Source organism: Lolium rigidum, chromosome 3 (assembly GCF_022539505.1).
Source record: "Lolium rigidum isolate FL_2022 chromosome 3, APGP_CSIRO_Lrig_0.1, whole genome shotgun sequence".
In the NCBI taxonomy this organism is placed as follows: domain Eukaryota; kingdom Viridiplantae; phylum Streptophyta; class Magnoliopsida; order Poales; family Poaceae; genus Lolium; species Lolium rigidum.
The window spans coordinates 389,780,454-389,792,435 of record NC_061510.1 but is presented as its reverse complement, the minus strand read 5'-3'; the positions used below and the strand labels follow the sequence as shown (position 1 = coordinate 389,792,435).

The 11,982-nt window shown below is 44.1% G+C and overlaps 2 protein-coding genes across 2 annotated transcripts; both read left to right on the top strand.

Annotated features, from left to right (window-relative positions):
* The first annotated feature begins 745 nt into the window (after positions 1–745).
* Positions 746–1,420, top strand: LOC124700769 (probable glutathione S-transferase GSTU1). Its single transcript, XM_047232844.1, has one exon. The coding sequence runs from the start codon at positions 746–748 to the stop codon at positions 1,418–1,420; it is 675 nt and encodes a 224-aa protein (XP_047088800.1).
* Positions 1,421–9,069: 7,649 nt separating this feature from the next.
* On the top strand, positions 9,070–11,846 carry LOC124704500 (peroxisomal membrane protein 13-like; the record flags this gene model as incomplete). The annotated part of the gene is given in 5 exon segments (XM_047236760.1): positions 9,070–9,142; positions 10,095–10,337; positions 10,417–10,688; positions 11,088–11,180; positions 11,271–11,846. Coding segments are annotated over 5 exon segments (822 nt in total). The 3' UTR covers positions 11,478–11,846.
* Positions 11,847–11,982: the final 136 nt, after the last annotated feature.

The window sequence follows — 11,982 nt, the reverse complement described above, 5'->3', positions numbered from 1 at the left end:
GCCATTCCTCCTCGTCGTCAACCGGCGGCGGGGAATCGTCGCCGCTGCTCGGCGTCCCGGCTTTGTCCCACCAATGGCGCCGGCCGCGGTGCTTTCCCTCGGCTGGAGGTGTCGGACGGGAGCCGGGAGATGTAGCTCATCGTCGCTGGAGGTGTCGGATGGAGGCTTGGATGAATGACGGCGTACGTACGGGTCTTATTGAGCGCGGATGAACGGCGGCGCACAAGTCGAAGAGAGCAGCGGTTGCTCTTCCGAGGAGTCGGCGCTCCATTCCGGCGGGGTTGGCGCGTCGTCGACGCGGCTTGCCAATGCGACGGTTCCGCTTCCTCGTCAGACCGCACCGTCGCTACGTATGTGGCGGTTGAGCGTCCGAGCCGCCGACGGGTCGGCCCCGCGCCTCCTCGCCTCTCATTTCGTTGTGTCCGGCGTGCCCGGTGCGTCCCCGTGGGACGGGGACGGGCTCGGGACGCCGGACACCGTATCGGGGCGCGCCGGACAAAAAAGGGCTTTGGGGCGCGCGGCTGGGAACGTTTTTTTGTCCGGCGCGCCCCAAATCCCTTTGGGGGACGGTTTGGGGAACGCGACTGGAGATGCTCTTACTACCACCATCCAGGAAACACACGACCACTCACCCTCTCCCCAAGGTCCCTTATAAATATGCTAACCCGCATCCTCATATCCTCCACACCCATCACCCATACAACAAACACAAACCACAGCCCGTTCTGATTTTTAGTGATCAGCAATGGCTGCCGAGAAGAATGTTGGTCTAGTGCTGCTGAACTCCTCGCTGAGCCCCTTTGGGCAGCGGTGCTCCATCGCCCTAGCTGAAAAAGGCCTCCTGCACGAGTACGTGGAGGAGGACCTGGCCGCCAAGAGTGACCTCCTACTCCGCTCCAACCCGGTCTACAAGCAGGTCCCCGTTCTCCTACACGATGGTCGTACCATTATCGAGTCCCTGATCATCCTCCAGTACCTCGACGAGGCATTTCCTGACACTCGCCCCCTCCTCCCCACTGACCCCTACGAGCGCGCGCAAGCTCGCTTCTGGGCTGACTACGTTGATAAGAAGGTCTACGGCTGTGGCTCCCGGCTCTATATGGTCAAGGGGGAACCACAGGTGCCGGCGAACGTAGAGATGGCAGAGATATTGAAGACACTTGAAGGGGAGCTCGGAGAAAAGGAGTTCTTTGGTGGGGAGCATGGCTTCGGGTTCCTGGACATCGCACTTGCGCCATTCTCCACTTGGTTTGAGAGCTTCGACAAGTTTTGGGGGGTCGGCGTGGCGGAGGTGGCACCAAAGTTGGCGGCATGGGCGGCGCGGTGCATGGAGAGGGAGAGCGTCTCCAAGAACGTTATCTCGCCAGAGAAGGTGTCTGACTTCATCGGTGAGATGAGGAAGGACTTAGGCATCGAGTGAGTTTGCCATGCGGTCATCATGGAAGCAACATAATGTGGTTTGGAATTCGTGGGTTTCTTTGCGAAACGATGTGTTTGGTGGTTGTATTTATACATTATTATGTGGTAGTTGTTTGGTATTTTGTCAAAATGTAGTATTTTCGTGGGGCACCTTGAGTTGTCTCAGGTGCCTATTTATATGTGTGAAACAAGTAAATAATGATGGTTTGGTCACAATGAGTTTTGTTGCATATTGTCCAAACTTAGGAGTATAGCTGATTGCACCATTCCATGATTTAATATTCATTTTCAACCTTCTACGCAAAAACAGCCATGTTGACTTATTCGTTCATTACTTTTGAGGAAAAATATAAGGTTAGAATGGAGTGTAGGTGCACCCACTAGCTTTAGGCATACTATGTCATTAGTTAACAGTATAACGTAACCACCTAGGCTCTTCCACAGCGATTTGGAGCTCCCCACCGTCCGATCGTCATGTTAGATGCTTTAGATCGTTCCAGGTGGCTGAAACGTCGTCCGCACCAGTTCCCTCGTCCCTGTCGAGCAAAATGGGCTGTCCAACGTTACCGGGCTGCTACTCCACTAATTCAGTTGGACGTTTTCTGGTGAATCGGGCCGAGCAGGATCACGCGGCCCAGATATGCCTTATGAGTATTCTTTTGACCGGGCCTCTGCTCCTGCTTTCTTCGGCACTTCAGCTGGCCCGGGTGCCGGTCCCTCTGTGTCCCGTTTCTCCTCGTTCCCACTTCCCAGTCTGGTGAACGTGAACTAGGCGGCGCCGTAATGATGACGGTGAAGGTTGATCGTTTTCCTCCCATAACTTCAAATGGTTATTAGTGCAGCGTTACTTTTCGATTTATGCCTCGTCCTATTTTCTAGGACTGCATAAGTGCTACAATCCCTGTTGCTTTTGGGCTTTGTCCATGAATCATGGAGCTGGCGACTACAGATGGCGGTGACATCAACAGCTGAAGGACGCAAAAGAGGATGAGCAGGAGACGGCGGTTACGGCTCCGCGACGCAAGAGGGTGTGGCCGCGTCTCGCGTGTGGTAGAGAATGGCGAAAGAGCGGCGACCCTCTGCGTCTCCTTGAAAGCGTGTCAGTCCATATCGATCAAGTAAATCCTAGCCCTAGCTCTTCAACTTTCTTGAGTCCTGGCGCACTCTGTCTAATGCAAATTTTCAGCGCCTGTGTCCGGTTGAGTCCGTGAGAACAGGACATGGTGTGCGCCGCTGACGCTCCATGTCCGGGTAGGTGAGGAAATATATCTTGGGCGGCAGTAGTCCAACTCTCTCTGGCTTGCGTCCCCTCTCGGCGCTGCCCTCCACGACCCCTTCTGCTACATGCACCCTTCTACCCAGCGCACGCACAACGAGCGGAAGATGTAGTGCTCTGCGCTTCTAAGTCTTACACTGCTACAAATTTGTTCTCACTCTTTCTGTTTCATTTATATCTTTCACAAAATTGTAAATGTTCATCTTTGGCAGGAAGATTAAAACAGACTGACACCATTAAGTTCAGTACTCAGCTTCAGCTTTGGCTTCTAAACCAGTTGTGGTCTGCAATCGCACACATCGAAATGACAAAATGCTCTCTATGTGCTGGGTTTTGATAACTTCTGCAGCAACCAACATGGTTCTCTTATCAAATTTCCCTATAGGTGCTTTAAAATAACTACAAAAGGACAATGCCTTAATTTACTACTGTATGATTTCCGTTTCCCCTACTTGTTATCGGCCGTTTAGGTTTTCCTTGGATGAAAATTACAATATGCAGGCTTTAAACTGAGTGGAACACCTTTCTCTGCTCGTACATGCTACATGCCAGTTTGATCCCTTTACCTGCAATGAATCATATCTTATACAGCCTCTTATGTTGATATGTCAAATTAAACTCATTTGTGCTTCTATCCATATGAAATCATTGGATTGATCACGGCCAGGAATGGACAAATAATAAAAGGTATTCTGCTGCTGATGATTAAATTAAGTGTAGTGTAGAGCAGGTCTGACAGTTATGTACTCCTACTTAGTTGTAGATCAGCTTTTTGTTCCCCTTTGTAATGTTCCGGGCAACTCAATAACTGAAAGTCTGTTTTTGAATGATCTTTTCTTCTTGGTCCTGACCTATTTTAAACTCCGAGGGTCTACCGGAAATAGCATGGTCTGGGTTCATTGCAGATATGGTATGTGCTCATATTCTCCAGATTATGGCTTGTGCTCGTTTTGGATATTTGTAGTTTCTCTGTTGCACTTCATATTGCATTCAGCTTCAGTCATGAAAATAGTTTTGCATTAGCGCTCATCAATGCTTAAAATATTCAGTTACATACTTGCCTCTGATCAACTTAATAATAGTTGTTTTGCTGGAAATATTACCACTTTGCATAATGTTTCTGCCTTACGCAATGCCAATGCCATCCACATATCTTTATAATCATCTTATGAAAAATTAATTACATATGTGTACATACTTATATGATCATGACTAACTGTTGAACGGAAGATACACAAGAACTTGGGTTCAGCTAAGCTAAATGTTCTATGTCCTTTTAGGCGTTTACTGATCCCTCTCCTCAGAAGCTAAGGATTGCTCCGCCTTCTTTTGGTACAAAAGACCACGTTTCTGCAGGCTATAGATTGACTTGGATAAGTTTATCTTGGTTTCTTTTTCGGCTGGACAATTGCTCAGACCATCCCCTACTTTTTAGGGAAATTTATTTAAAGGGTTATAGAATAAGAATGGATTATGAAATAGGAGGGATTCTATATCTATATTAGTATCTTATTACCCTTTTTTGAGTTATTAAAGGCTTACATTCAATCTTTTTTCAGAGAATGTTATGTTGTTGCAGAAAAGAAAATCCCTTTCTCCCGAGGGGCATTCAGCACGGTTTGTTGGCTGACAAACTTTTCCGCTCCCACGTTGATCAGATGTACGCTTGCTATATATTTTTTTCATTACGATGGTTTAGTATGCATTAACTTTGAGGACATAGCCAATTCTATTGATGTAAAAGTTCCACTCTCTAGAACTTGACCTTCCTATGACATTTGAATAGTTGAATCATGTGCAAGAGAGGATGTTGTGCATCTTTTTCTCTATCCATTTGCATAATCTTCTCATGATAGGATGTGGAGAAAATGTAAAAAGGAAATCATTGATATATGTTTATAATTCTCACGATGTAAGTATGAGCTACTTGTAACTTAAAATATTCCATAACAATGTTTTCTCTTACCTAAGTTTTTTAGATATTACTTTACTTTTTCGCTAAGTGGACGGGCGCAGCAAAGCGCGCTTTCCACAGCCATTTGGAGCCTTGGGCCGTCCGATCAAGTCCTTGAATGGTTTAGATCTGTCTACCTAATACCCAAACGTCCCTGTAAGTGATTCCACCGGTAGTTCCGTTATAAGGGCCAGCAACGTTACCCGGGCCGCTACTCCGCTGATCTGCCTGGGCATTCTCCTGTTAATCGGGCCGAAAAACCTTTGAATGGGCCAATAGGTACATGAGGCCTGTTTTCTTCTCGCTCGATTCACCTTCTCCTCACGTGATAACCCTTCGTCCCTTTTTCTCCCAGATATGCTCAGGCGGCGGCTGCTGCAAAGGAGAAGAAGGGGAGGCGGTGGACGCCACTCCTTCACCTGGTTTACTTTCTGCGCCATCCGAAGTTCCTCGTTCCTTTCTCCTCCGTCATAGAGGCGCTCACCGTCGCAAAAACCCAGCAGCGTGCTCAGGCGTACTATCATGGGATCCGACCTCGCACAGGCGCCTGGCCAGAAAGGTACGCCGGTGGAATTGTTGGCGCCTCACGAGGCAATGGGACGGGATGCTTCCCCCACATTCCTCTAAGAAGTCTTTCTCTCATACTACGTATATGCTTTTCTTTTCTACCTGCGGTGGAGGCGGCGCCCCACAATGTTCAAATGATTTCTCCGGTTAGTTTTTTTTTGGACTATATCTAGCGGTGGCTATTATCTCTGGCTAGGGAATTGCATATGAGGGCGAAGGGAGCAAGAGAAGGTAGTGCACAATCATAGAGTGTTGGTCCAAATCCTGCAGCGGTTCATGGCTGGCCATCTACACCCTGGGAGGCAAAGCTACGCCTCGGCCACTTCAGCCCCATATTATATCCTCAAATCCTCAACCACCTTGCTTATTTTGAAGGTATTACTCTGAAACCCATTGTCTTCAATGCATTCGAGACATCCTTGATGTAGAGATTTAGACCTTTTTATTATGATGAATCGTACATATTAGACGATCTTACTCTTTCTCTCCATCCCAAGTTAATTTCATCTCTCTTCTCGTAAGCACTTGTGTTATCATCACATCTATGATTTTTTTTCCTTCATTTATTGAAAGTTCCGCTGCTCTCCAGGGAGGATAGTGTTGCTGATTTCCTGTACTCATGCGTCATGGACATCTCGGGAGAATGTTGTCAGAATACTTGGAGTACTTTTTTTTGTATTATAGATTCCCTGATTTTGTACCTCAGCCTTGGATGGGGAGCTCTCACCGATTTGGCTGCTAGAATATCCTAGGTAATAAAGTTAATTTGGAACATGAGAAATTTCATGTAACAGCCTTACTGTTCATGAATAAAAATAGCGCGCTATTTCGGTGCTAATAGCACGCTATAGCGTTTCTAGACAGCCCATGCTACATCATTCCGGCGCTATAGCGTGCTATAGCACGCTATTAGCGTACTTTTCGGCCGACGCTATTTTGTTATAGCGCGCTATTTTTTTTCCCTTGGTTTATATGCAAATTTAAGAAACGGTTATCTGTGCCCACCTATTTTGTTAAATTACTCCTTCAAAGATATCCTTTGATACTTTAGCAAACACTATGTCAGATTTGTAAGTTCACATTGCTTAATTGGCTATTTGATCAAATGCTCATGTATGCTAAAATATTTATCTTGCATGTTGTTTTCTTAAGGTTTATTGCATTCTTCTGTACATTGAAAAATCTTGTTATATTTGGCCACTAAGGACCATGATTTAGTTTGTTCAATCTATTCGATGAGCTCGCTGTTGACAGCAAAGTTATGTTCTACTAGGAAAACCATGACCTCGAGGGAACACTATTTAGGGTGTTCAATCCATTCGATGTGCTCGCTATTGATATGAAAGTTATGTTCTACTAGGAAAACCAAACTTAATTCTGCTGTTGTTGGGCACATAAATACTTATTGCAGGAAAGACAAGCTTATATTTTGATGCCACATTTTGCAGGATGTAATGCTGCAGCTTTGTAGAAGTTCATTTGAAGCTGCCAACACTCTGGAAGTTGTTATTTTTCACGGAAATTTGGCAACCATCCTTGCCCCTCTTCAATTTCTTCTAAATCAATGCCACAAATGCAACTTCCTTTATGTAAATCTTGATTATTAATTTATCATGTAGTAATTATTAGCAACGATGAAGTACATCAGGTAACTGTTAGCAACGATGAAGTACATCAGGTAGAATAAGAAACTCATATACTTATGTGACCATTCCTATATTAGTTTGAAGAGTGATTTCAGTTTAGCTGCAGTACATGACATGTGACGTTCAATAGACCATTCCTACATTAGTTTGAAGACTAATTTTAGTTAGCTACAGTAAATAGACCATTCTGAAATTCAGTTTTCTAAGAATTGTCTGATTGGCTTGGTTAAGCTGTCAAACTTTACATTGGTCAACTGCTTTGTCTACTTTATGCTTCAAATCAGATATCATTAGAAAGTCATTCCTACAATACCCTAGCACTTGATTAACCGAACTGCGTCATCAAATTGACAGCTTTAGAGTTTCAAATAAGACCAATAGTTATTTGCTTTGCACTCTTATATTTCCTTTTGATAAAAGACCTACGCTTTTAGTATTCTTATTTTCTTCTTGTCATTTTTTCTATATAAGAACGAAAGATTTATTTTGGCTGTAAAATACATTAGTTAGAACATAAATCAGCCTTCTTTTCTCTGATTAATGAGTACTAAAAACTTTGTCTCGAAACAAATTATTTGCACATACCTATCCATAAGCACTGATAGTATTGTCTCTACCTTTGTTGGAATAAGTAGCTGCTGTTTTATCCCAGGGAATGGACTTCTTTGACTAGTGAGTATTAAACCTTCTGTATCAAACAATTTATTTTCGTATGCCTATTGATAAGCACTAGGATTATTGTCTCTACCTTTGAAGGAACTAGGAAAAGTAGATGGCGGGAGGTATCTATTTAGATACAACATATAAATAGCTGGTGTATAGTCCCTATGGACTTCCTTGAAGGAAAAATAACTTGTTTGATCAGCCTACCAAGATATCCTTAATGATGCATTAAACCGGCAACAATGTTAAATTTGATCTGGTTGTGACTGAATTATTTTTCGGGAAGTGACTTTAAAGTTTCATGCATTATTTGTCATGTTCATGTATTCATTTCAACTATAAATATGAGATTATTAGATGTAAAAAATATATGAATTGTGTCACAGGAAACTGAAAATAAGAAAAGCAACATGATCTTATCTCTGGTTATTCATGCTGAATATGTATTAGAGCAGAGTATGAAATCGTATTGTTTCATGAAATTCATTACTTATATCAGCTTATTTTTGCCAAATTATTGATGTTTTGCATTCATATGTTTCGTCATTTCGTTTCGCTCCAAAAGTTCATCCTTTTTCCATGCATTGAGATCCTATCTCTTGTAAGGAAATGACAATATAAATAATACGGAAGTCACCAAAGAAGGGAAATATGTAAAAGATAGTAGATGCTTCTTTACAAATGTTAGTTGGTTACTATTATTCATATTCAATCTGTTTGCTACCAGGATATTTCTAGCATTAGTTTAGTGAATTACTAACAAGGTACTTTACCGAATATTCACTACATGGATGTTATCCGAGACATATATTTTTAACTGTCCCAAATATGGCAGATGTTTTTTAGATTGTTCTATGAAAATCGAAATACAGACGGGCGCGGCAAAGCGCGCCTCTATGGTCTAGTATAATTTAAATAAAAATATAATTGTTGCGACGCGAGAAGAATAATGTCCTTACATCACGACTAACATGCATTGGTCATATAAAGCTTTAGGAAGTTCAATGTCAAGCTCTATAGACTAACGGGCGCCACAACCAACGCCACTGGAGCTGTCGAGGACGTCGGTTTCTTTGGAGGAGGGAGACGATTCACAACTCACAAGAGACGGAAGATGCGATTGAACGTGGCGGTGGAGAAACCGAGCGGTAGATGATTGTCTAATGGATATCACCTTCCGAAACCTAGAGACTATGGGTTAACATAACCTGCCAAAAAAGGATTAGAGAAGATAAGTACCTGTATCAACTAACTATGCCATATAGTATACCAAAACTATGTTAAGGAAAAAAATATGAGCATAGTAGTCATCATACTTACCCGAAAAAGTCAGGCCCGCGAACAAATGCATATTCGTCTAGCCCATACAGTACAGCACAGGCCCAGAAAAGGCCACAGCTGACCACCAACCCTGTGCCCGGTCCGGTCTCCTCAGAAGAACGCGAACCGGAACCGGAACGGCACCCACCCCCAAACAGAGTTTTCATCACCGGCGACGGCCGACGGCGGGACGAGCGAGGTAGTCCTCCTCGGCGCGGCCGCCGCGGGATCGTGCCGACAATCGCGCGATCGAGCCGCCGGAGGAGGCGCAGGACTGTAGCCGCGCCGCCATGGCAGGTTCGTCGCCTCCCCGACCCCTTGGATCTTCCGCCCCTACCTACCTACCCTTGATTTTCCCCTCGTAGTTGACTCGGTCAAGCTGCGGGGAGGAAGAGAGGCGTCGATCGTTTTGTTTCCGTGTGCGGGATATGGAGTTTCATGGATGGATTGAGCCGAGAGTTCCTGGGCGTAGGTAGCCTCCGATCGGTTAGGGTGGTGGGTGGCGGTCTTCAGGAACAACCGGTAATTGTGCTCCTGGAAGCTGTAGTTTGGGATTTGGGAACGAAAATCCCGAGCATTTGTCATGTAAGTCTTAGGCCAATATGTCGTACAGATGGTTTAGCTGACTTTGTTCCTCCACATTTCTTCTAGGTTTAACCGATTTTAGTTCCTAGATATTTCAAGGCTTGCTGTAATCTCTGCCAATTAGAATAGTGGTCTGTCCATAAGCATTCATCTCAGATTGCTCTCCAATGTGCAAGTAAAACCATGACACTTTGTGATTACATCAATTCATTCATTCAGTCATGATTCGTAAATGGGATTTGCAGCAACAAAGATATGGATTGGGCTGAGAGTTCCTTGGTGTAGGTAGCGTCCGATCAGTTAGGGTGGGTGGCGTTGTTTTGGAACTTTTCTGGTTAGTACTATGAATTCACGAGCGAGCTTTTTTAGGAAGGAATAACTGGTAATTTTGCTTCAGGAAGCTATAGTTTGGGTTTGCTTTTTCATCTGTGATCTTAGGCCAATACTTTGTACAGGAGTTCAGCTGACTTAGTTCCTAGGCATTTCTTCAAGGTTAATCGGTATTAGTTCCTACATATTTCATGTCTAGCTGGAACCTCTGCATTTTCGTATAGTGGTCTGCCCCGTAAGCATCCATCTCAGGTTGCTGTATAATGTGCGACATAAGCCATGTGCCTTCGTGGTTAGAGCAATTCATTGACTCAGTCATGAATGTGGTTTGCAGGTAATGGTCCACCACCAAAGCCATGGGAGCGTGTAGGGACTTCATCTGGTCCAGCACCTTTCAAGCCCCCATCTGGAGGCACCACTAGTGACGTTGTCGAGGCTTCTGGGACAGCGAAACCCGGGGAAGTTGTTTCTCCTGCAGAGAGCAATGTTGGTTTCAGTGGGAATAATACAGTTTCAAGACCTTTGCCCCCACGTCCTTGGCAGCAGCAGCAACAAGGGTATGGAAATTCTTATGGAGGTAAGCAATAATTTGTGCACACTTCAGCAATTCCATGCTGTTTGTGGCTTGAAATGGTAACTTTCTAATCAAAATGCAGGTTATGGTGCCACTACGTATAATTCATATGGTGGATTTGGTGGGGCTTATAGTAGCGGTGCCGGTGGGCTATACGGAAATAACATGTATTCAGGTTATGGAGGAGGTTATGGTGGCTCATACGGTGGTTCTGGAATGTATGGTGGGTCGATGTATAATAATGGAATGGGAAATCCCTACGGTGGTATGGGCATGAGTCCTTACAATCAGGGTCCTAATTCATTTGGCCCTCCAGCCCCACCCCCAGGTTTCTGGGTGTCCTTCCTACGAGTGGTAATGCATTGTTCTGGTAACTTCATTTCAATTATATATTCATCATTTACCAACTCTACAGTTGAGTATGGTTAAGTTTTGAAAAATTCTGTCCTCCAAATGGTGATGCTGCTGCGTTCAAAACTTTGAAAAATATGTTTGCTTGTGTAGTCTGTTTGCGCTGCTAGGTCATGATTGATTGGTCCCTGTGAAGTTCATCCCTTTTTGTGTACATAAGAATTTAGTTAGATGAACAGGTTTCGTGTTTGGCTAGTAATTGAAGATCTATATATGAAATGGCTACAACTTATTGTTTGTTCCTTTTAGCTTGTGCATTCAGAAAATAAATCTTTCCATGCTTTAAGTAGTTTACCGGATTGGGGATAACATTCAATTTACTCTGTTTCTCATCGATTGCAGTTGCATGGAGCTGTGAATTTCTCTGGGCGAGTTGCTTTCCTTCTTAGCCAGAACACTCAGGCATTCCACATGTTCATCACAGCTCTTTTGCAGGTAGTTTGATGAGTGCTTTTCCATTTGAACTATATTCAAGCATGCTTATTAAGTCTTCCTGGACTCTGACCCGATGTTTTATTTCCACAGTTATGTGATAAGTCTGGAATGCTTTATAGCGAGCTTGTGATATTCGCTTTACGTTTGCTGGGGGTCAAAACAAAACCAAAGAAGGGTAAACTTCAGGGTGCAGAAGCTCCATCGTTGGAGAGGCCAGGCCAGCAATTTGTGGAGGCACCAAAAGCTAACAAGAACTCATGGGAGAAGGTCTGGAGTGGGGATGCTAGGGGAATATAAGGTGCCATATATGTGCAGTTACAGCGACATTTTTTTTTCAGACGAGGACGATGAGTTTGCTTACAGCTACGGGTCGAAAAGAAATCTGATGGCTCCTGTTCAGATGCATTTTGCATTTGAACTAGAGGGAAGGAAACCAAGTAATCCCTAATGCTGGTTGTATATACGGTGATTCTTTTTCTTCCCTAGTAATGTATATGTGCAGTGCTGTTACGGGGAGTTTGCTGCTTTGAGAAATGTTATCTTTTTTTGCGGGGAGTGAGGAATGCGATCTGACTGTTAAAACATGTGAGTTGGCAATTTGTCTGTTTGTTGAGAATAGAGTAAATATTACTGGCACCTTGTTCAGATAAGTCAATTTCATACAAAGGTATGCTGGTGTCCCATGTAAGTATGGCATGGAACTATTATCTGTCTCACTGTTGTTTTTTGCCAACAGGCGAACCAACACGAGTTTGTGACATCCCTTAGGACCAGTTGCTGAGTCAGATAGACGGAGGGTATG